General features: G+C 47.5%; 1 protein-coding gene across 1 annotated transcript in view; it reads right to left on the reverse strand.

Annotated features, from left to right (window-relative positions):
* Positions 1-775: 775 nt before the first annotated feature.
* The window catches only part of ECEL1 (endothelin converting enzyme like 1), a 49,571-nt gene continuing 25,384 nt past the window's right edge, over positions 776-24,962 (reverse strand). Inside the window, exons 3-18 of the mRNA XM_081911453.1 lie at positions 24,876-24,944; positions 24,383-24,493; positions 23,180-23,272; positions 22,225-22,349; positions 21,231-21,453; positions 20,305-20,403; positions 17,408-17,482; positions 13,721-13,824; positions 12,419-12,477; positions 11,951-12,002; positions 10,925-10,992; positions 9,559-9,683; positions 6,467-6,532; positions 4,804-4,899; positions 3,822-3,898; positions 776-1,192 (exon numbers count right to left, since the gene is read on the reverse strand). Coding sequence (XP_081767579.1) covers positions 1,093-1,192; positions 3,822-3,898; positions 4,804-4,899; positions 6,467-6,532; positions 9,559-9,683; positions 10,925-10,992; positions 11,951-12,002; positions 12,419-12,477; positions 13,721-13,824; positions 17,408-17,482; positions 20,305-20,403; positions 21,231-21,453; positions 22,225-22,349; positions 23,180-23,272; positions 24,383-24,493; positions 24,876-24,944 — 1,542 coding nt within the window. The 3' untranslated portion in view covers positions 776-1,092. The remainder of the gene's footprint in view (positions 1,193-3,821; positions 3,899-4,803; positions 4,900-6,466; positions 6,533-9,558; positions 9,684-10,924; positions 10,993-11,950; positions 12,003-12,418; positions 12,478-13,720; positions 13,825-17,407; positions 17,483-20,304; positions 20,404-21,230; positions 21,454-22,224; positions 22,350-23,179; positions 23,273-24,382; positions 24,494-24,875; positions 24,945-24,962) is intronic.

Consider the following 24,962-nt stretch of genomic DNA (forward strand, 5'->3'; position numbering starts at 1 on the left):
GGAGTGTGTGTGGAGGGTTTGGGAGGTTGGGGTGGGGCGGCGGGGGGCAGTTGGCCACACAGCTGACCATGCCAACCTGCCTCCAGACTCTCACTGTTTTGCAGACAGGAGTCGATCGCGTATCGGCAAACTCAGGTTGCATTTGGGCTGGCCTCCTTCCACAATGAATCTGTCCCCCCCTCCATAAAAAAAAATATATATAAATTTGACCTTTTTTGTAGCAAGGGGAAATGTGCTGGAAAGTATGGGATAGCAATCGCTTGACGCGATCCTGTATACAGATCCCGCAAACAGATCAAAATAAAGGCTCGACAGAACGGGGGTTCCGTATAACGTCCCCACGACTTTTGTGTAGGCAGATCAGGATGAGTGCTTGCCTAGAAATCACCCTGGTCCTCCCCCCTCCCCAAATATCTACCATACATGCCCTGCATTTCCTGGTGTGCTTTTGCTCAGGGGGGAAGGGGGCAGGTGGCGCATGGCATGCCAGGGTGGGCAGCCTGGGGTAGGTGGGGCAGAGGCCTACTGACTCTGCCCATTTTAGAGAAGACCCTGATCAATATTTCTAGCACCCAAGGAGAGTTTGGGAATGAGCTGGTCTTGAGAGGAGATCTGGAGACAATAAGCTTTGAGGGGAAATTAGGAGGCGCCTTGGTTTGGCCTTGTCTGCCATCTTGTTTTGTTTTCCCAGATATGGTTGGAGAAACAGGCCCCATGTTTGCCACCTCCATCTGGCCCTGCCTGGCTTGGCCGTAGTGTCCTCTCTTGGGTTCCTCTCCCAACCAGCAGCGACACAGGTGTGCACAGAGGTCTGTGTGAGGTCTTGGGGAGAAAAGTGCCCAATTTCTGCAGGAGTCGGTCCATCCCCAACTCCCGAAATAATGGCCCTTGTCTGTCGGTGTGCATGTTGGTCCCTGAGAACGGGGCCAGCTCGGAGCAACAGGGTGTGTTTGTGGTTGTGTGTGTGTGTGTGTGTGTGTTTCCCTCATTTTTCTCTGTCCTGCCGGTGGGCAACGAGGTTTAGAGTGGTGGCGACTGAGCCCGGCGAGTGTTTTGGACAATGCCAGGGGTGGGTTGGAGCGGGCGGCTCTTTCACCAGACGGAGCATTTGTGAGCTGGGTTCATGGGTGAGTTCTTGGGGCAGTGGAAGACCCGGCCGAACTCCTCGAACTGCGAGACGCTGCCCAGGACCCTACAGGCGAGAGGGAAAGAAGAGAGGAATGAGGCAACGGCAGCCGCAAAAGCCTGAGAAGGATTGCTGTATAAAACGAGAAGCGTGGGACTCCACCTAAGATGCCTCTCCTGTTTTGCAACCCTTGATTCCTCATGTGGAGGCTGGCTGCAGGGGCTTGGTAGAAAGAAGGAAGCACTTTTCACATGCTCAGATTCACTCTTTGCTCCTTCTTCTCAAGATCGGGTGGCTGCACCCTGACCGCTGAGAGGTAACTGCTTCAGATTTAAGCCCCTGGCAGCTCCAAAGGATTAGAATAATGGAATCATAGAAGATTTGGAAGAGACCCAAACGGCTATCTAATCTAAATTTATCATTAATTTAATTCCATTTATTCCCCAGCTTCCATCTGACTCAGGTATGAAATCTCTCATAGGCCTTCACCCCTCTCTCTGTGTGTCATCCCCCAAAGCAGTGCATCTCTCAAATCAGAATCCAAAACACGCCCATTGCCCTGGCTGAAGCTGATGGTCTCAAGGTTTCTCCTGCCTCCTTCAACATACAAACACACCATGTCCCAAATTTGGATATTGGCCTGCCTGCTCTTTGAGCAGGCATCCCCAAACTCGGCCCCCCAGCTGTTTTGAGACTACAACTCCCATCATCCCTAGCTAAGAGGACCAGTGGTCAGGGATGATGGGAATTGTAGTCCCAAAACAGCTGGAGGGCCAAGTTTGGGGATTCCTGTCTTAGAGGAAAGGCCTGGAAGGCTGGTCTACCAGGGATGCCCCCAGCCTGGCAGGGGAAATTTGCTGAGCAGTCAAGCAAGGAGACCACATAGGGCGACCGTCAACCGTGGGTTGGCAAGCAAGGCTCTCAGAACACGAGAGTGTCCATGTTTTATTTTTTTTGTATCAACAATCTGTGCTCTATTTAATCTCAGCAATGTACAAGAGCCATAATACAGTAGGAATAAAAATGAGTCAAAACTATAAATTCAGAACTCAGTTTTTAAAAAGCCTGCTGGAGATGGAAAGAAGAAAAAGCCCCTAGAATGGCAGATTAAGTTGATGGACTATGCCAAAATAGCAAAAATGAGCAGAAGACTCAGAAATCAGGAAGACCAGAATTTTAATACGGAATGGGGAAAATTTATAATCTATCTTAAAAACCATTGTAAGCAGCTAAAATCGTTAGTGGGGTTGGAACAACAATGGTGAATTTTGGACATAATGGAGATGCAAAAGATTTGGATTATTATAGAAGATGCAGGAGGAAAGGACTAACAATAGGACCCACAGAGGAGGGAAGCCCAGGAGATTCTGTGGAATCTTGTTTCTATATTGTAAGTTGTTATGTTATTGTAAAATTTTCATTTGAAAAACACAAATAAATAAATTTATTTTTTTAAAAAGGCTGCTGGAATGAAATGAAAGTCTTTAGGAAGAGCCGGACGTTCAACAGGGAAGGGACCTGCCTGATCTCAACAAGAGGGGAGTTTCACAAAATTAGGCCTACAATACAAAACACAGAACTCCTGGTAGATATGACCCATTCATCCAAGCAGGGATTCTTGCAAAAAGATCGAGCAGGAATATAAGGGATGGGATGCTCCCTGGGGTATTCTGGACCCAGGCTGTCAAGGACCTTGTAAATTACCGTATTTTTCGCTCCATAAGACACACCTGACCATAAGACGCACCTAGTTTTTAGAGGGGGGAAGCAAGAAAAAAAATATTCTGCGCAGAGCATGTAAGCCACAATCACTTTCCTTGCTCCCGTCCATCCTTCCTCTCGCTTCCTGTGAAGCCAGTAGAGCAAGAGGCGCTGCTATCGCTCTCACTGAAGCCAGCAGAGCAAGAGCGATAGCTGCACAGCGAGCGACAGACAGGAGCCATGGCTCTGGCTGCAGAGGCATCCCTCAGCTTGTGACTGCAGTGGTAGCCAAGGGATCCCTCTGCCGCCCAGTGCATTCACTCCATAAGACGCACAGACATTTCCCCTAACTTTTTAGGAGGAAAAAACTGTTATGATACAGAAGCAATGCAGCTGCAAACTGCTAGCTTGAAAGCAAAACATAATGGGAATGTTGGGACTGCCTGTGGGAAACGGAGGGACAGTCAATTCACAGTGCGAAGCACCGGAATTGGCTCAGAGTGTAATATGAGCTCTTCCGTTTGTTCCTGTCCAGGAAGTACAGGAAGTGTTTGTCACTAGACTGCTGGAGTTTGATGAGAGCAGTCATGTTTTTTGTAATGCTGCAAAGACAGAAATAAAGGCATGTAAATATGTTTCTGTCTATCTCTTTCCCCTGCCGGGGGGGGGGCAGGAAAAAGGGAGTGTGTTCTTCTCACATTTGAGAAGAATTGCCTATCGAGACCTAGCCTGGATCTTGCTGGGGAATGCAGCCAGGGAGGTCAACAGGGAATCAAGACGGGTGCCTGGGAAAGTTGCCAGTTTCTCCTGATAAAGGCTTGATTTCCGACAAAAACTGTGTCTTATGGAGCGAAAAATACGGTAATGCAAGCACCTTGAACCTGGTCCCATAGCTTATGGGCAACGAGTGCAAGCCAAACCCAAACGGCATCCCTTCCCCTTCCTGTCCCCTCCTCTTGCACACAAACACGCATACGCACACAAACCCAGGTACCTGTAGTGTTCAGGGGCATGTTTGTCGGTCAGCACCTGCAGGTAGATGGATTGCGAGCGCCGTTTGATGCACCAATTCTGCAGGGAGAAGAAGCGAGAAGTGGGAGGCTGGATCTGTCAGAGACTGGGGAGGGAAGGTCCGGCCTGTGGCTCCAAGGTGAGGCTGCCTGGGAGGGCCCAGGGCTCTCGAGTTCTTAGCCAGTGTCTCAAGCCTCTTTGCCTTAGAGACCAGGCAGCCTGCTCCAGCCCTCCACCAGAAATGCCTTTGTGTGGAACAATGGTGGTAGCAGCAGGGGTCTCTGGCCAACGTTAGGAAAGGCAGGAACAGGTGCGCATGAATTCATTTGTTTAAAAATTGCATTCGCTTTTGATCCCTCTTCCCTTCCTCTCTTCCTTCTTAGCTTTTTGCTGCTGTCTGTGGCAATAGCAGAGTTGGACGGCAGCCATTTCACGTTGCCAGAATGCCCTCAAGCTAAAGGTCATTAAAACTTACACACACACACACACACACAAACGCCCCACTCCCATTTCAGTCTCCAGAGACTGAAAACTGGAACAGTAAAACTGTTTAAGCTCCTTGCAAAAGCTCTTTGCAAAAGCGCACTTTGCACTTTTGCAAAAAGCTCTTTGCAAAAGTGCTCTTTGATGCAGCCTTCTCTCCTTTAAACACCACAACTGTCAAATTTGGCTCACAAGATTGATCCTGATAAGGATCTGGGCCACCCCTCATGTAAGCTCTTGAGTATAACCTTTCCTTCACCAGCCTGGATCTCTGGTGATGGCTTGGACTCCTGGCAGGGGCTGATGGGAGTTGTAGTCCAGAACATCTGCTTGGGAGCCAGGATGCTGAAGGGCGCATTAGTGAGTTGAGAATGCTTTGGAGACACCTCAGTCTGATGAGACGTGGTAGCAGCGTTTGCTCAAGCCTTTGGGGTCTGATCCAGGAACCCCAAGGAATCATTCCCCGGGCACGCAGACCTTACCTGGGCAAAAGCAATGAAGAAAAGTTGTTCGTGGGTGTATTTGAGAGGGTGGAGAGGGTTCTCAGGACCGTTTTCCCGCACCCACTTCTGATAGGCCTGCAAGAGAAAGTGTTGCTCAGCTAAATGAGGGGGCTGCTCCCTAACCCTCCCTGCAAGACCCTCCCCAAAGGTGAAATTGCTAAACGGCCTCGGTCCAGTATACCGGAAGGAGCGTCTCCACCCCCATTGTTCTGCCCCGACACTGAGGGCCTTCTGGCAGTTCCCTCACTACGAGAAGGCAAGTTACAGGGAACCAGGCAGAGGGCCTTCTCGGTAGTGGCACCTGCCCTGTGGAATGCCCTCCCACCTGATGTCAGAAAGAAAAACAACTACCAGACTTTTAGTAGACATCTGAAGGCAGGCCTGTTTAGGGAAGCTTTTAATGTTTATTAGACTATTGTTTTTTAATATTCTGTTGGAAGCCGCCCAGAGTGGCTGGGGAAACCCAGCCAGATGGGCGGAGTATAAATTATTATTATTATTATTATTATTATTATTATTATTATTATTATTGAATCCAAAGGGCAGAGCTTTTGAATCCTGGTTCCCCCCCCCCCCCCGTGTTTTTAAGGCATTCTTATTTGTTGTCTGTAAGATGCCTTGCGTCCCTGACAGGGGAAAAAGCAGGGTATAAAAATCTTAACAATTGTGTTTCTTATACAAATAGTGAGGAACACGGTCACTCGGTTCCTCAAATGTATCCACAAACGTCTGGCTCTTTTAAGACTCTTTGCTGTTATTTCTTTTCCATTATAATTTAGTAACGATTTGTCATAATAGTTGAGAGTGAAATTCTGTTTCATAATTACCTGCCAAAGTTTTGAGAGTTAATTTTATTGCATACGTTTACATTCTAATAGACGATTGAGTATTCCTTCATTAGTTATAAGTTGTTTTGATTTATTTATTTTTACTACGGGTTATTTGTTTAGGATTGCGGGTTATTTGTTTAGGATTGCTAGAAAATGTGCAATCTCTGTGTGCATTTTGCAGTTTCTTCAGCAATGCAGAAAGGCGGGATACAAATCAAAAGTGAGGTGAAACCGCGGTGGGGTGGAGTGCTGTTCATAGACTGCTCTCCCATGAAATCATCTAATCCTCTTTTAAAGCCCTCAGATTTGGTAGTGTTATGTACTGAGTTGAATAGGATCCAAACTGCAGCAGTCTGATTGGTCCTAGAACAATAGGATTCAGAATTCAGCAGTCTGATTGGTCCAAGAACAATGCAGCAGTATGATCAGCAGGAGCCACCCAATCCAGATCCAGATAGAAGTGAATCCACAACCTGATTGGCCTACAGGAGAATTCCGGAATTAGCCAATCACGTGGGGCCCATTGTGTAAATAATGTATATAATGCAGATACTTTGAGGGAACTTTCATTCCCTCCTCACCACTATGAGCTGAATAAAGAGCATGAAATCCACTCTTGACTCTGAGTATATTTCAGGTGGCCATCACTGTGGGAGGGAGTTCCACAGTTAACTAGGCACTGTGTGAAAAGCACTCTTGCACAGGTCTGTCAGCCAAATTGAGCTTGGGCAGATGTCAGGCAGACACCCTGTTGGGTGGACTTAGGACATGTGACTGGGAACTCCTCTTCCCTTGGGGGTGGGGGGACTTACATAGTAGGCGAGCTTAAGTCCCCCCATATCAGCAATGTTCTCCCCAAGGGTATGCTTCCCATTCACCTGTAAGAGAGACAGACAGACAGACAGACAGACAGACAGCAGAGTTAGGATTGGAGATACTTCCTTTCCACCATCCCACAAAACCCCAGTATTGAGAACAGAGGTTCTCAAACTTTTTCCCTCCGGGCGGCACCAATTTTTTATTGATAAGGAAAATACTGGGAAACAAAAAGAATCAAATCCTAGCAGTGCTTAATCGATAGCACAGAACGCAACTGCTTTATAATAGGATCATGAGACACCCAGAAAGTATAAAACAATGCAGCAACATAAAAACACAAACTATTCCCAAAATATAATTACAAATCTTACATATGCACCTGAAGTATGTATTTGAACTCAATGGGAGGCGTGAGCTTGTCTTTGTCAGGTAATCTCGTTTAGGTCCGGTCTAATTTGAGACAAACAAACTCTTGTCTCATCGACACAAAGAAACCTTTCTCTTTCCTGGTCTTTCTTTTTTTGATTGATTGATTGATTTGATTTTTGAATTTTATTGTTATACATGTTTTTATACTGTATTTTATGCTGCTTTTATAATTAAGTGTTTTAAATTTGTTGTTAGCTGCCCTGAGGTTGGTTTTTGAACCGGGAAGGGCAGGGTATAAATAAAATATTATTATTATTATTATTTGAAAATCCCTGTTTCTTTGCCCTCGAATCTCCTCACCACTGACACGGTACGATATGATAATCTTTATTGTCATTGTCCCATACAGAACAACTGGGCATTTGCTTCTTACTCAAAAGCCTGTCTATATGATAGTGGGCCAAAATACAGGTCAAGGGGGGGGGCGTAACCCTTCCTCTTGCCCATTGAGTTATAATTTGCGATGGCTGCCTCCTATAGCAAATAGAAGGAAGGTACTAAGGGCACTTATGGGACGCGGGTGGCGCTGTGGGTAAAACCTCAGTGCCTAGGACTTGCTGATCGTAAGGTCGGCGGTTCGAATCCCCGCAGCAGGGTGAGCTCCCGTCGTTCGGTCCCAGCTCCTGCCAACCTAGTAATTGAAAAGCACCCCTAAGTGCAAGTAGATAAATTATAGCGGGAAGGTAAACGGCGTTTCTGTGTGCGGCGCTGGTCTGGCTCGCCAGCTGCAGCTTCGTCACGCTGACCACGTGACCTGGAAGTGTCTTCGGACGGCGCTGGCTCCCGGCCTCTTGAGCGAGATGAGCGCGCAACCCTAGAGTCGGACACGACTGGCCCGTACGGGCAGGGGTACCTTTGTTGTTGTTTAGTCGTTTAGTTGTGTCCGACTCTTCATGACCCCATGGACCAGAGCACACCAGGCACTTCTGTACAAGAGCCATAATACAGTAGGAATAAAAATGAGTCAAAACTATAAATTCAGAACTCAGTTTTTAAAAAGCCTGCTGGAGATGGAAAGAAGAAAAAGCCCCTAGAATGGCAGATTAAGTTGATGGACTGTGCTGAAATAGCAAAAATGAGCAGAAGACTCAGAAATCAGGAAGACCAGAATTTTAATACGGAATGGGGGAAATCTATCTTAAAAACCATTGTAAGCAGCTAAAATCGTTAGTGGGGTTGGAACAACAATGGTGAATTTTGGACATAATGGAGATGCAGAAGATTTGGATTATTATAGAAGATGCAGGAGGAAAGGACTAACAATAGGATTCTGTGGAATCTTGTTTCTATATTGTAAGTTGTTACGTTATTGTAAAATTTTCATTTGAAAAACGCAAATAAATAAATTTATTTTTAAAAAAGCCTGCTGGAATGAAATGAAAGTCTTTAGGAAGAGCCGGACGTTCAACAGGGAGGGGACCTGCCTGATCTCAACAAGAGGGGAGTTTCACAAAATTAGGCCTATAATACAAAACACAGAACTCCTGGTAGATATGACCCATTCATCCAAGCAGGGATTCCTGCAAAAAGATCAAGCAGGAATATAAGGGATGGGATGCTCCCTGGGGTATTCTGGACCCAGGCTGTCAAGGACCTTGTAAATTACCGTATTTTTCGCTCCATAAGACACACCTGACCATGGACCAGAGCACACCAGGCACTTCTGTCTTCCACTGCCTCCCGCAGTTTGGTCAGACTATTCTATTCTATTTATTTATTTATTTATTTATTTATTTATTTATTTATTTATTTATTATTTATTTATTTATTATGACATTTGCACCCGTGCCTTTTCTCCAAGGTGCTGAGGGTGGCTGGCATACACACCACCCCCCATTTTATACTCACAACGACCCTGTGAGGTAGGCCAGACTGAGAGGTCGTGACGGGCCCAAGGTCACCCAGTTTAGCTCCATGGCTGAGTGGGGATTTAAACTCAGGTCTCCCAGGTTCTAGTCTGAAATGGTAATCATTCCTGGCTCTCCAGTGGACTCCAGACTTTTGACTCTCCCCAGAGGACCCGCTTGGTTACAGCAATCAGAGCTGTAATAAATTTGTTTATAGAATTCTTCTCTGCATTTTCATTATTTTAATTTATTGCCTGCACCTCGGGGTGGGTTACAACACGGCGTTAAGAACAAATCAAGAACGCCCTGTTATAAATACAGTTTTTAAGTGGGTCCCATCAAATTAAGTGGGTCCCATCAAATATTTTCTAATTATGTGAACGCATGCCCAATATTTGTTGTTCATTTTCAGAATATTTAATATCAACCTACTGATAACATTATTTGATAGCCATTCTGTGATAGTATAGAATATCGAACTGGATTTGACTGCACAACGCCATTCAGAACTGGATTTGAATGCACAACGCCATTCAGAATTTTGACAGCTTCTGGAGCGGGTTGGATGGGTGTGTTTCAGAGTTGATGCCTGCCTTAAATAACAAGCCGATATTTGGATATTGTGGGGAAATGTCACAGTCAAAGGGCAAATGCAGATGCGAGGTCCTAAAATTTCATCTTTTAAAAACATGGACAGTGGAGCTGGAAATGTGGACATTTCCCACATATTTGCAAACACGGGTTTCGGGTTCTACGGCAGACTCTTTGCAAAGGAGCTCTCCCCCTTTGCATGGCACACCCCGGCTCACCCTCTGGTTGTAGACCGTGAAGTTGTCATACAAGTTAACGATGCATTCTGCCTTCTTAAGAAACTTGCTGTAGGATGAGTCGGTCCACCAGTGCATCAGGTTGCCATGGCGATCGTACTGGCCTCCTGCAAAGCGGGACAGATAAGGGTCAGTCACAAGGGTGACCTCAGAGATTTTGCTGCTATACTGGGGAGAGGCTGCAGTTCTATTGCGGTTTGACTGCAGGATTGTTCACATGCTATAAGCACTCCTGTGGGTTATCCACACGTAGCGTTCAACGAGTGTACACTTTGTGTACCTGTGCACACAAGAGCAGAGATGTGTGCATCCACAAAGTGTTCATTCTTTCAAAGAAAACCCTTGCACTTGTGTAGAGAGAGCTTGTAACCTGGGTTCAGTGTAACGTGAGAACACGCATCAAGAACGCTCAAGTGTTTACGGAAATAATTCATTGATCGGCTGGGTGTTTGCCAAGGGAGGGGGAGCTCAGATAAGGCTTAGAACAGACCTAGCCACGGGACATAAACATATTTTTCAATATTAAGAATATAAGACGTCGTTGGGTCCAGAGGTCCGTGATGGATGTATTCAAACGTAGGCTGAAAAAATGAGGAGGCAAGGATCAACAGCTAGTTCATACAGGCCTCATATTTATGAGTGAGGGAAAAGGTTTTGTGTTTTGGGGGTGCATGCCTGTTCTGTGCCCCATTGTGCAGATGAAAGAATGAAAATGGATGGCCTCTGGTAGACATTTGCAGTCTCTGTGGGAGCAGCTGAAAGGCCTCCCTTCAAACCAGGCCAGGACCGGCCCTACTATGAGGCAGAGTGAAGCAACCGCCTCAGGTGGCAGATTATTGGGGGTGGGGGCAGGCAGCATTGGCAAGGTGTTTCAAGGACAAACCTGTGAGTTTCTCACCATGATCTTTCTAAGCCAGGATTTCCCAAACTTGGGTCTCCAGCTGTTTTTGGACTACAACTCCCATCATCCCTAGCTAGCAGGAACAGCAGTCAGGGATGATGGGAGCTGTAGTCCAAAAACAGCTGGAAACCCAAGCTTGGGAAACCCTGTTCTAAGCTAACCAGCTTCCCTCAGGTGTGAGAGGATGGTGCGGACCCACCATTTATTAAAAATCATTTATGAAACCATTTAATGCTTTAAAAATTCTCTAGGAGGCCCATCAGCAATACTGAAGTAATATTAAGCCGCCCGTCTGCTTGGTTTCCATAAACTGAATTGAATTGGTTTCTGCCTCAAGCAGCAAAATGTATCAGGCTGGCCTGGTTATTAGGTTTTGGGAAGGTTCGGGGAGATGATTATCAGGCCCCGAAATAGGTTTGGGGAAGGGAGGGGGGAGGGGGAGCTCACCCCAGTCATCGTAGCCGTGTGTCAGCTCATGTCCAATAATCGTTCCAATCCCGCCGTAATTCAGGGACCTGTAGGTGGGAGATAAAGCATTGGGGGCTATGGGGTGCCAGTGAAACAGGGGGTTGAAGGGTTGGGGAATAGGTGAGAGCCCAGATTCTGCAAAAAGATGGAGAATTTTAGGCTGGAAATCCGCGAGGGGCATGATCCAGGTCAGCACTGTCTTCTGAATCTGCCCCAGGCTGATAATAATATTAGTAGTAGTAATAATAATAATAATAATAATTTATTTATACCCCTCCCATCTGGCTGAGTTTCCCCAGCCACTCTGGGCGGCTCCCAATCAAGTGTTAAAAACAATACAGCATTAAATATTAAAAACTTCCCTAAACAGGGCTGCCTTCAGATGTCTTTTAAAGATAGGATAGCTGCTTATTTCCTTCACGTCTGAAGGGAGGGTGTTCCACAGGGTGGGCGCCACCACCGAGAAGGCCCTCTGTCTGGTTCCCTGTAACCTCACTTCTCGCAATGAGGGAACCGCCAGAAGGCCCTCGGAGCTGGATCTCAGTGTCCGGGCTGAACGATGGGGATACTTTCACTTCAAAACAAACGTGGCCACTTTTCAGCACATTTTTAGAAGAGCACATTTTTACAGTTCATTCACCCTCCCAGAAATGTGTGGTGAAATAAGCAGAGCCCCAGCATTCCTATGAAGGAAGGGATTCCTTTCAAGGGATGGGTCATCATCCCCACAAAACTTGGCCTAAGAGAAGTTGGACTGAAACCCACCAGCCCACAATTTTTCAGCCAGGGGCCGCCTAGACGTTGTGGGACTACAAGTCTCATCATCCCTGACCACTGCCTAAGCTGGCAGGGGGTGATGGGAGTTGTAGTCCAACGGAATCTAGAGACGCAAGGTTGAAGAGCGCTGCTCTAGCCTGGATCGCCACCAGCAGAACCACACACAAAGCACCCATTTCCCTCCCAGAAGCCCATGGTGCGTTCCCAGTGTGCGGAGAAAGCACTTACTGTGGAAACTCTGGGTCATACAGCGTGGGTTGAAGAATTCCAGCTGGGAACACTGAGGAGAAATGAGACAAAGATGGTAAAGGAACAAAAATTCTCGGCAAATATGGAGCCTTCGAGAACCTTCCTTGCAGAACGGCAGATGGCATAATGTTAAATCTTGTGAGGGAAAAAGCTCTGCGTTGGTGGGGATTGCATAGGTCATGTAGGTATGGAGTGGCCTTGCCAAATAAAGGTAGGATTCCTAATCCCAGTGGAGAGCAAGATTTGTTGGCTGCTAAGCTGAGATTTTGAGATTCAGTCTCTAGCAGTCCAACTATGGAGCCTGCTTGGGTGGCATTTCAGCTCCTCAGTGCATAGCAGGGCTGTGGCAATGCAAATTCCTGACTCTCGCGCCTGCAACGGGCGACTTCCCTTTCCCATGAGCTATCCAGTCCCACGAGAGATCCAGAAATGCAAATGTGTCCATACCCATTTGGTTCTTGTTGGGAAGGTAGTAAGCGTTCAGTGCCTGGGGGGGCAGCAGCCACCTGCAACGAGAAAACACACCTTGATCAAGAGAGGTCTCCTTGCAGCAGAAGGTGAGGCCTGCTTGACCCAATAACTGTTAGATGCAGAAGACAACATCTGTCCGCACAGGAATGAGATGGGGTCTCTTATGACCTCCAGAAGGCAAAGAACACACCGAATTTCTTTTCTATTATTACAGGTGAGTCAAGAAAGGGGCAGGAAGTATCAGTGCTGGTGCAGCTAAGGGATGGGAGACTTGCCAGCCTCCAGATATTGTTGGACTCCAATTCCCATCAGTCCCCACCTGCATGACCAGTGCTTGGGAATGGTGGGGGTTGTAATCCAACAACAGGTTCCCCAACCCTGTGCTAAGGGAGCAGGAAGCAGATGCTCCAAGGGTTCCTGTAGCAGCTGTCGGAAACAGCTACAGGAAGTCGGAGGCTTCTGCCCGCATGGAATTTCGTGAACCAGTCCTCACAAAATCACTTCCTTTGTTCTCAGAGCAGTGTTTCCCAAACATGGGTCTGTTTTGGGACTACAACTCCCATCTTCCCTGACCACTGGTCCTGCTTGCAAGGGATGATGGGAGTTGTAGTCCAAAAACAGCTGGAGACCCAAGTTTGGGAAACCCTGTTCTCAGAGCAACCAGGTCTGAGCCATCAATCTTGGGTGAACTCAACACCTGCTTGTGTGTCGCGTGAAGAATGCTGGCTGGTTCAAACATACTTTTCGATAGCGGGTTTGGTTCAAAGGAGGCAACGTCCCTGCGCTCTTGCTGCCAGCCACTAGAGGTTGCTCAAGCCTGGGGAAATGAACAGACAAAGAAAGGGAAGGCTGAGGAAGTAGGTGGGGGGAGACTGGGGTGTGACTCCCAGGCTGTCCCTGTTTCCAAGAAGGATTCCAACACATACCAAGAAATTCTGATTACACAATTGAGATGGATCTGACACTCCTGTGCAGCAAACATACTTCAAAAAAGAAAGAAAAGCCGGAAAGACAGAGATAGGAAAATACACAGAAAGTGTGGGATGATGCTTGATGCAACAGTGTCTGACCTCCCCACAAGCAATCAGTAACAAATGTCTAACCTCCCTACAAACAAATCAGGACCAATGCTGGAAGTACCACCAAATTCAGACCTCCACAGTAGCTTTCGTGAGAATTTAGGTGCAATATTTCTAGGCTTTCCCTGCTTGGGATAACTCAGGGTGCAGGCTCTCCACAAGCCGGCCTGAGCTTCCTGTCAAAAGGAGGGATACCTACGCCGACTTGTCCACTTCCTGCCGGATCTTCTTCACTGACAGCTTAATGCTGAATTTGATGCTGTTGAGGATGTTTTTAAAGTAGGTTTTCTCGTGGACCTCGAACTGTGGAAGGAGACAAGTGAAATTAGGCTCAAGGATTTGGGGAAGGGTTGTAGCTCAGCGATACATGCCAAAAGGTCCCAGGTTCAAGACCCCTGTTGCAAACCCCAGAGAGAAGCAAGCTGCTCTTGTAGGTAGGACTGAGCACGGTGGGGAACCACCCCCCAAAAAAAGAGGGCACAAAAGGTGCATAAAATGTGCATATGCTCACCTCCATGCACACATGAGTTTCGGACTAATTATTACGATTTAAATAGAAATACACCTCGCCATAGCAGGAAAGGTTGTAACCAGGTGAGCTGTATTCACCTGCAAAGGCCTCGTCCACACTTGACCCATGCCTAGAAAGTATGATTCCAAGAGGTTTTCCATTTGTCTCATGTTTTGTAGGCATGGGTCTGAGAGGTTTTGCCACTTCCCCCTGGAACGGCTGCTCTTTAGTGCTAAATCACAACAAATGGCAATCCTCAAAAAGAAAAAGACTGCCGTTCATTCCAATTCAGCTTGCATTAATGTGGAATTTGTGGCAATGTTTCAAAGTTATTCACAGCTTTGCTTTTGGGAATGTAAAAGCAGCAACAATCTGATTGTAGGATATGGCTTCACAAGCTATAACAATTATACTAAAAGCAATGATTCTTCAACATCAACTTCGTTGGACTGGTCATGTTGTGTGGATGCCTGATTATAGTCTTCCAAAGCAACTATTCTACAGTGGTGCCCCGCAAGACGAACGCCTCGCAAGACGAAAAACCCGCTAGACAAAAGGGTTTTCCGTTTTGGAGGCGCTTCGCAAAACGAATTCCCCTATGGGGTTGCTTCGCAAGACGAAAAAAATCTTGCATCCCCCCGCGGGTTTTTTTTTTGCTTTTTCCGCCCTTTTCTTAAGCCGCTAAGCCGCTTATCAGCTGTTCCGCTGATAAGCCGCTTAACAGCTGATCGCTGGAAGCCGCTTGACAGCAGTAGCGCTAATCCGCAAGACGAAAAAACCGCTATACGAAGAGCCTCACGGAACGGATTAATTTCGTCTTGCGAGGCACCACTGTATTCTGAACTTAAAAATGGAAAGCGTAATGCTGGTGGTCAACAAAAGAGGTTTAAAGACTGTCTCAAGGCAAATCTTTAATAATGTAGTATAAACACCAACAATTGGAAAACACTTGCCTGCAAGCGCTCCCATTGGAGAACAGCCTTTACCAAAGGTGTCATGGGCTTTGAAGACATTCGAACTCAGGACGCAAGGGAGAAATGTGCTAAGAGGAAGTCACGCTTGGCAAACCCTCACTGATCAACTCCCGCCCGGAAACCTATGTCCCCACTGTGGAAAGATGTGTGGATCCAGAATTGGCCTCCACAGTCACTTACAGACTTATTATTAAAACCGTGTTTATGGAAGACAATCTTACTTGGCTACGAGTGATCACCAAAGAAGAAGAAGACTAAAAGCATAAAGGTTAAGCAGTGTTAGGTACACCGAACGATGAATGTTTCTAACTGTTTTATTCACAATAAATTTTGGCAAGTGTCAGAGGGATGGCTGGGCTTGCATTTTGCCAGTGAGTTGGCCAGCGCAGGTTTAGATGGTTTTCAGACATACAATAAAGATATTATTATTTTGATGAAGCAAACTTCATATTACCCTTGGCTCATCTGTTCACTAATCTTGGCAGCTGATCCAGTGACAGTTTGCCACAAGCTGCTCGTACAGGGAGTTGTTTTTAGTGACTATTACACCTTGCATCGGAAATGACCTGTAACAGTCACTGGAAAAAACATGTGGAACTGTTACGAGATCTGTCATGAGCTGCCAGAGAGAGGTTCCCAAGGGTTAAAATGCCAGACTCAAGCCTTCCTGTCTCTGTCAACGCAGCCGCCAGCATTATAATATGCCAGCAAAAAAAAAAAAAAAAAAACTGTAAGAGGCATTTATGTATAGGTTTGGGGGCGGGGTTGCTGCTCCAGCAGATATCATGCACATGAACCCCACTACCAAAATCAGCACAATCACTTTTGTGACTTTTGTGATTTGTCCCCACAAAACACTTCATCACAGTTTCTTCCTATCTATTCAAAGGGCTTCTGTTGTATGATCCCAAATGTAACAATTCACTGATAAATTTATCTATGTACTGGCTCACAGGGAAAACTTCAGAAATTCATATAGACATGTGAGCTCAGCTACTCAGCAGCCCCTCTGCCTGAGTGATAATTCCTGGCATCCTGATACTTGAGGGCCAGACAGGTAGCCATTCCAGAAATAACAAACCCAGATGAAGACAAAAGGGTGTGATTAACTTGGCTGGGAAACAGGGAAATGTAAATATCTCGTTACACTTGATGGGTATTTGGTGGAGGGCAAGAAGAACCATGGGGCAGGGTCCAGGATGCTCAGATTACTGCCACCAGTCCTCCCCTTTCATGATGTAACCATGATGTAACCATGATGTAGTTTGGGGGGTGTAACATGGGGATTAGCAGCTAATAAAAGTTTGGGGGCTCTTTTGTTTGGGGCTTCCATTTTGTTCCACCTGGTGGCAGGTGGCAGTCCTGTCGCGACAGCCTTCAATAAAGACCAAGCCTACTAGCTGCTGTTTTGCTCCGGTATTCCTGGCTGGTGTCCTTGTTTTTTGTCCAAGGGAGCCCTCAAATTTCTCCATTAACAAAGTCCTTGGGGTTAGCCGCAGCTGCCGCCCCTCATCTCTGAGCTGCCCCCCCTGCCCCAAAGAGAAGTGCCTCCTCACAGTGGCCTGGGAAGCACCTTCTGGCCAGCGCCAGAGGCACCATTCACTTGGGGAGCTTATAGCCAGGGCTGCCGCAACAAACAGCTGTGCAAGCCTTTGGGAGGCAAAGACGCAAGAGGGCATCAGAGGAAGGAGGGAAGGAAAGAGGGACAGAGGCCAGTGTTGCCCATGGCGCCCCTGACCATCGGCACATTGGTTGAAAACCACCGAATTAAGGAATAAAAATAACATTTACTTTGGGTTTACTTATAAACTTGCAACCCATTGGCACAGGTTTTGTGACCCACTTGTGTTTTACAGGACTGTTTCCTGTAAAATAGGATACACAACCACATTGCCTAGGCCAGGTGAGCCAATGTTGCAGCACAGCGTGGGGCGGCTCCCTGTATTTCTGATTTTTTTTATTGCATGCTGCCCTTCAGTTTATAATTACAAAGGTGGCTTCATATGACGAGAACAACAAATCCATTACAAAACACAATAAAAAGAACCATTAGAAAAATGCAATTGGGGGGGTGGGGAAACCCAGTAATCAACAAAACAGCAGGATAAAATAGAAGCCGCTTCTTAAAACTCCTCTGATGTTAAAAGCCTAGGAAAATCAAAAAGGTCTTTGCCTAGTGCTGAAAACACATCAATGTAAGTGTTAGGTGATCTCCCTTGGGGAAAGAATTCCATAAACAGGAAGGCTCTTTCCTCACTTACCACCGGCCGTTATTTAAACACAGGTGATCAATCAACTGAAAACTCTTTAGTTGATTAATTGGTTGGGCTGCCACTCTCTGCCCAGGGAGGTTCCCACCCCACCCCAGGAAGCGTGGGCACTGGGCTCCTGGCATGCTTGCCTCGTATTCCTTGTCAATCGCTTCTGGGTTGAGCAGGAAGTCTGGGTAGCCGATCATCACCTTCATGTGCTGCAACTGCAAGAGAAGCAGGACTCAGATACCTGAGAGGCAAGACAGCTTGAGGGACCTGCGCAAGACAACCCTCAAGAACCCGTGAGACAGATCAGCAATGCTGGGGATCCCACTGTTACCTAAAAGCCAGTTCCCCAATGCACTTGCACCTTCAAAAGGCAGATCAGAGCTTAAAGTGAGGTCCCTAGAGATTCCACCTCTCTTCCCCCCTGGTGGTGGAGGACAATAGCCCAGACCTACTGTTGGTTTAGTGGTTAAGAGTGGTGGACTAGGACCTGGGAGACTAGAGTTCAAATCTCCACTCAGCCATGAAGCTCGCTGGATGACCTTCAACCTCTGAAGGCTTGCTTCCCAGACCCTTGACCATCTTGGTTGCCCTCCTCTGCACACCTTCCAGCTTGTCAACCTCCCTCTTAATCTGTGGTGCCCAGAACTGGACACAATATTCCAGCTGTGGTCTGACCAAGGCAGAATAGAGCAGTACTAGGACTTTCCTTGACCTGGACACTAGACTTCTGTTGATTCGCTTTTTTCACTGCTGCATCGCACTGTGGACTCCTGCTAAGCCTGTGGTCCACCAAGGCCCTGGATCCTTTTCGCATGTACTGCTAGCCAGCCAGGTGTCCCTCATCTTATATTTGTGCATCTGGCTCTTCCTTTCCAACTGTACAATTCTATGATTCTAACCCGACCTACCTCACAGGGCTGTTGTGGGGATCAGTGAGTAGGAAGACCATGTATGCTCCTTGGAGAAAATGGTGGGATATAAATGCAATGAATAAATAAAAATAAGAGGGTTATAGGTGGTCTGTGGCTGAGTGGAGCATCTGCTTTGCATGCAGAAGGTTTCAGGTTCAATCCTCACCATCTCCAGATATGGGTGAGAGAGGAACCCTGCCTGAAGACCTGGAGAGCCACTGCCAGGCAGTGTAGACAGAATTAAGCTAGATAGACAGACCCATGGGTGTGGCTCAGTAGAAGGCAGCTCCCAGAGTTCCCACTCTGTGCCAAACGCATCCCCATGGCCATAGCCAGGTTGCTTGAAGGACCACCTTGTCTCTTACACACCGGCCAGATAACTGTGATCATCTGGAGAAGCCTTCCTGTGATGGCCTGGGACTTGGGCTCGGACGTGGAACCAGAGGGGTCTCAGTCTGCACCGGATCCTTTGCCTCATCTGAACCAAGTTTGGGGCCTGATCCTGAAGAGCCCCAGTCTGCACAGGTTCTCCTGCAACAAACACCAGCTGGGCCAAGTCAGGGGCCTGAGCCTGCCCTGGCTCCAGATGCAGGGATGACCTCATTGCCTCCAGCTGGGCCATCACTTACAGCTGCTCCACTACCGGTTGGGTCAGGGGAGGCTGAGGCGGCCTCTGGGTCTAGTAACCCACCGAGGTCTCCTGAGCTGCGGAGACTGAGGTCTGAGAGAAGGAGAGACCTGAGTAGTCGCAGGAGGAGTGCTCGCCTTCGGGTGAGACAGGGAGGTGAGTGGCCGGGGGATCAGGACTGGCCACTACCCCAACAAAGATAAAAGGCTGTCGGACCCTGCCCCAGGTTGCGGGAGCAACATTGCTGTATGCTAGATCCCGCCTGAGATCCTGTACCTGTCCTTGCCTGGTTTCCTGCCTCGTGTCCTGCCTTGGCCCTGCCAGACTGACTCCTAGCAGAACCTTTGGATTCTGGACCGTGTTTCTCAGGTCACCCCGGGGCCAGCACACTGACTGTCCCAACGTCACATCATCTTCATTTCATTTCTAGGCACACCAAGGACTCTTGGTGTGCAGCAGCAGCATCAGTAATTTGGAGCACATTCCCAATGAGATCAAACAGGCACCTCCCATGTTGATATTCCGTCAACAGCCATGAAAATGTTTTCATTCCACCAAGCATTTTTAGGGAATTAATTTGAATCAGCGTCAGTTATTTGTTCTCCTTTGGTGATTTTATACTTGTATGCCCTTCTGAATATTCTATAGTACACTGCCATGATAATTTTTTTTAATGAGCTGGAACTGGCAGTTCATAAATATTCTTAGAAATCATAGATGGATGGATGGATAGATAGATGGATAAATAGCGCCTTCCTTTTGTGCCTCCTGGGTTGTGAGTGCACAAGGTTTCTCAAAGTCATAGAATCCTAGAATTGCAGAGTTTGAAGGGGGATCCCAAAGGTCATCTAGCCCAGCCCCTCTGCAATGCAGGAATCTCAGCTAAAGCACCCATGACAGATGGCAATCCAATCTCTGCTTAAAAACGTCCAAGGAAGGAGAGTCCACCACCTTCTGAGGGAGACCGTTCCACTGTCAAACAGCTCTTACCATCAGAAAGTTATTCCTGGTGTTTAGTCGGAATCTCCTGTATTGTCACAAATCCATTAGTTCAAGTCCTACCCTCCAGAGTAGAGGAAAACAAGCTCGCTCCCTCTTCCATGAGACGGTCCTTGAGATATTTGAAGATGGCTCTCATATCTCCTTTCAGTCTCCTCTTTTCCAGGCTAAACATACCCAGCTGCTTCAACCGTTCCTCATCAGGCTTAGTTTCTGGGCCCTTTATCATCTCACAAAGGAGCTGATATGCCTAGCCCAGGCATAGGCAAACTCCGGCCCTCCAGATGTTTGGGACTACAATTCCCATCATCCCTAGCTAACAAGACCAGTGGTCAGGGACAATGGGAATTGTAGTCCCAAACATCTGGAGGGCTGGAGTTTGCCTATGCCTGGGTCTAGCCCTTTCTTGACCTCTAGGGCTCAGGGTGTGGCTTCTGGGTCTGGGTAGACTCTTCTTCGGTTCCTCCCCACACAGCCCTGCCCCTCGCTGGCTGCCTACCTTGGCTCTAGCCGCCCGCCGTGTCTCCTCATCCATCCAGTCCAATTCTTCCAGTCGACGGTCCAGGATGTGTTTGATGTCTTCCACTAGCTGCTGCACCTGGTCAAAGGAAGTTGCCCAAGGTGATATGGGTGAACACGGAAGACACACACCATTCTCCAAGCAATTCAGGGCAAAGAGATGTGGGGAAGACCCAGCAACCCAAGGCTAGCCCAAGATATTTTGCTGGGACGTCAAAGCACCGCACAGGGGTTGCGATGAGCCCCACACAGTGCTTCAAAACCCCTGAGACTTCTGCTTTGGGCAATACAGGCCAACAAAATCTGCTTTCTTTCTGCCAATGAACATTTACGAGAAAGGCAATAAAAAATAACAACAGATCAGTAACTACAGACCAATCAATTTAATAGATAGCATTGTGTCTGAAGTGTATGCTAAGTTCCTTCTTTATCGATCAGAGGCTTAGGCCAAGGCAAACAATGTTTTTTCCAGAAGAACAAGCAGGGCTTTGATCATGGCCTTTATTGACTTGAAAGCTGCCTTTGATTCTGCCGGCAAAGATGGATGGTAGGCCATGTTGTCAAGTTCCAATTTAGATCTCGAATGCTTACATCTCGTCGGAGCTCTTTATACTATTACTGATGTCAAAGTTAGCACAGCATGCCCTCCAACATTCCTCCAGTGAAAATAGAGACATCCTATTTAATAATAATAATAATAATAGCAGCAGCAACTTATTGTACTTATATTGTACACCACCAAGAAGGCCCCAGCCCCACCCCCTACTGGAAAGTGGCCCTCAGAAGCTGAATACGGCCCTCAGGCTGGAAAAGGTTTCCCACCTCTCGAAACTCCCAGAATGCATTTCCCCCCACCCAATCAGAACCCTGCCTGCCCACCGTCCGCCATCTTGCGCTGGCTCCTACCTTGGCCTTGCTGGCAGAAGAGAAGTATTCTTCCACAAAGAGAGCGCCCAAAGCCATCCCAAAGTGCTTGTTGGCCTGGCTCAAGCACACTTTCCCCAGCTCCATCTGCTTCTCAGCTCCCTCCATCTCCTTGGCGAGCTCGTGGATGGCGTCTCGGAAGGGCGTCGAGAGATGCTCGCTCAGCACCACCGCAATGCGCCACAGCATGTAGTTGTGGAGGATCCTGCAGCAGAAGGAGGGCAAACCGGTTTAGGAGGGAGCTCGGATGCTGAATATCCTGGTCTGGTGGGGTGAGGGGAAATAAGGAACCCATATAAGCCTCATTTCCCTCTCTTTTCCTCAGAGGCCCACATTTTCAGATGCGGCAAAATCATGTGTGCCAGTTTTCTCCCCCCCCCCCAGCTGCAACACCTTAGTTGTCCACCAACAGGACCACCTTGCATGTAGAAAGCTAGCATATCAGGGAAATGAGTTCCCATCATTTGGAGAACGATGGGGAGTATTCAGACATGGAAAGCCACCCCTGGCAGTCTGAAGTGGCAGTGTGAAAAAAGGGACTTATTGTTTTGTTTTGCTAAATGTATAATCTGGGCTTAGGAAAGCACACCAAATTGTGGAAGAAAGGTTGATGCTAAAGGCCAGTAACAGCCACGGTAATGAGGCTAATTGTCCAATTAAAACCAGCAAAAGGAGCGGCCAGCAAGAACCACCACCAAACACTTTCTGCAAACTGGTGAGCTTTGGCACCTGGCATCCCGTATGCACGAGATCTTCTGCGCATAGCCTGAGGCAACTATTGTCTTTCTGGGACTCCAGAGATCCAGCGTGGAGGGAGAACTGGATCCATGCAGTTTTCTGTGGGCATTGAATTGCAGCAAGGAGACTTCCCAACCAGTTGGTTTCACTCCCGTAGGTCAGCCTGGCGACCAACAGCCCTGTGAGGTAGGCCAGGCTGAGAGATAGCAAGCCGGCTTCCTCTCGGCCACATCCTTACCTGATAGGTGTGGTGTGGATAAGCTCAGACACCCTCTGCATGTAGTCTGTGGCCAGCAGAACCACCTCCTCGTCCTCGGAAAAATTGTCATGGAATATTCTGTCAAGGAGCCTCTTCCATTTGAACTGGAGATTAAAAATAAGAGTTTCCCAGAATGTATCCTATTTCTGTCCTTTTTATATATATACTGTTTTTATTTATTTTCATGGTATGAAAGATAAATTTCGGGAAAACAATTGTTACAGCAGTAAACAACAAGTAACTTCTGTCCTTTTGACCAGTTCTTTCTGAGTATGACTGGGTTTTGTAGGGATGGTGAATGTAGTCCAGATATTGATGGACTACAATTCCCATCATTCCTGCTGGGAGCCAGAGTCCAGCAACACCTGTAGGGCCACAGATTCCCTATCACTATCATAAGAAACAGGCATCAAGTGGCTGTAACCAAATCCAGCCATTTTGGAGTTGATAGAGAGAGGAGCAGAGCTAGGACCCAGGGGAGCCTGGGCTCCTGATTGACCCTGGGGCAGGGCTATGGCATGGTCTATAAAGACTGTGTCAAGGTGGGTTGAACCCTCCAGTTAAAGAAGTGGGAGCTTGATTGTATCAGCCATGGACCAGACCTCCATGGCCCATGGAGTGGAATGCATGACCTGTGTGCGGAATGCATGACAAAGGAGTGGAATGCATGATCCATAAGTGGAATGCATGGCCCGTGAGTGGAATGCATGACCCATGAGTGGAATGCATCACCCATAAGCGGAATGCATCACCCATAAGTGGAATGCATGGCCCATGTGTAGAATGCATTCCCTTTTGTGGAATGTACTGCCCATGTGTGTGGAATGCAGGACCCAAGGGTGGAATGAACCAGTGGGGTCACAAAACGCCTCTCATTTTTTCCAACTGCTCTCTCCCGAAAGGGGAAAGTGGCCCAATACAACTGCAAACCTACATGAGGTGTGATGCGCTGTAGTTCTCCCAGGGTCACCTTGTTGTACATGGAGTTGATGTCCCTGCGCAGGTCGTCATACTCGGAGACCGTGATCTGAGAAATGGGAGAGGAAACAGGAGGGGTGGTTCTGTATCCTAACTTACCTCGCAGGGTTGTCATGAGGATAAAAGGGGGAGCAGGAAGAGCCACATACACTGTCTTGAGCTGCTTAGAGGGAAGAGGGGGGTATAAATGTAATAGGAAAGGAAAGAAACAGAAAAGAGCCCACCCCCAAGAATCCTGGGAATGGCAGCTAGGTGAGAGTGATGTTAGAGATCTCAGTCCTCTCTTTAGGGAACTACATTTCCCAGAATTCTCTAGGGAAAAGAGATGACAGCTAGGTAGTGTGCATGTGCCGGTTGGATTGTGTTTTAATGCAAAACGCACACCCCAAACGCCCTCAGAATTGTCAGCTAGAATCTCACGTTTTAAATGCAGGTATTGAGATCTTCAGAGTTTCACAGCAAATCTGAAAACCTGTGAGATACAAATGACTCAGCATCTCACAGGAGATTGTTTAGGGCCGGCAGGTGGGAACTACAGGTGGACAGGTGTAGAAGCTCCCCTGGGACAATCAGCATTGCCCCAGGTGAGCTCTGTCCCTGTGACTCAGAAGTAGGGGTGACTGAATCTGTCAATTTCACTCTCCATTTCTAACTTTTATGATCATAAGTTCAAACTTGCTACGTTTCTGCATCGGTTTGCAACCTCACTTTTAAAAAATTCTCACGAAGATTTGTCAGCATGTCCCCTGACATTGCAAGCAATTGCCTCCGAAATAATGCATATCTCCGTGCACTATTTTAATGGATAAATGAACATTTTAGGTATGCTCCCTGCTACCAGTTGCATTTTCCTGCATGCTATTTGGCTGGAGAAGTGCGCTGCAAAATTCAGAAATGTGCAAATGCCAAAGGAACGTCATGTTCCAGTTTGCACATTGTGCAAATCATTGGCTAAGCTCTCGTGAAAATGCAAACCAAAACCAATTACTCCCAAATCCCTCCTCGGGACTAAGAATTGCTCCAGAAGTTCACTGCTGGGGTATGATCTGACACAGGCCGCCTCTTCCAGGAATGGCCAGCCCTGGACCCCAGCCCTCATTTATTTTTCCTCTCCAGCCTTCTCCACCTTCAGAAAGGAGAAGAGGAATGGCGGACTCACGTTGGCCAGCCTTTGCTCGAGCTGCAGAATCTCGCTGGCTTTCTGCTCCACGTTGTCAGCGCCCAGCAGACTCAACAGCCTCTCCATGAAGATGCGATAGGCAGCCAAGATCTGCGAAGGGACGAAGGAATTAGCAGGCTAGGTTTGGTCGAACGGTCCTTCTTGAAAAGGCATTTGACAAACTACATGGGCAGAGCTCGAATGGCCATTTTCCTGAGATATTTCTTACGCATATATTGAGGAACACTGCCGTTCCATGCCACCAGTATATGGAGATGTCTGGCTCCAGGTTGTGGGTTCGAGTTTCACGTTGGGCAAAAGATTCCTGCCTTGCAAGGGGTTGAAGCTTACAGTGTGCAAGACCTGCAGTTTTGAAACCAGGCACCCAGCCAATTATTTTGTTCTTTACCCTCACATGTGGGTCCACAGGGATTCATATATTTTAAATTCCACCAGCATAATATTTACCTGTGTGTTGACCCTTTTCTCTCACCTTTTCACTCTCCTCATCCTGTCCCAGGTAGAGGGTCCTCTCGGACAACGTCAGACCATCTTGATCAATCTGTTGAAGTAGAGAGAA

This window comes from Podarcis melisellensis (genome assembly GCF_964234715.1).
Source record: "Podarcis melisellensis genome assembly, chromosome: 5".
Taxonomy (NCBI): Eukaryota; Metazoa; Chordata; class Lepidosauria; order Squamata; family Lacertidae; genus Podarcis; species Podarcis melisellensis.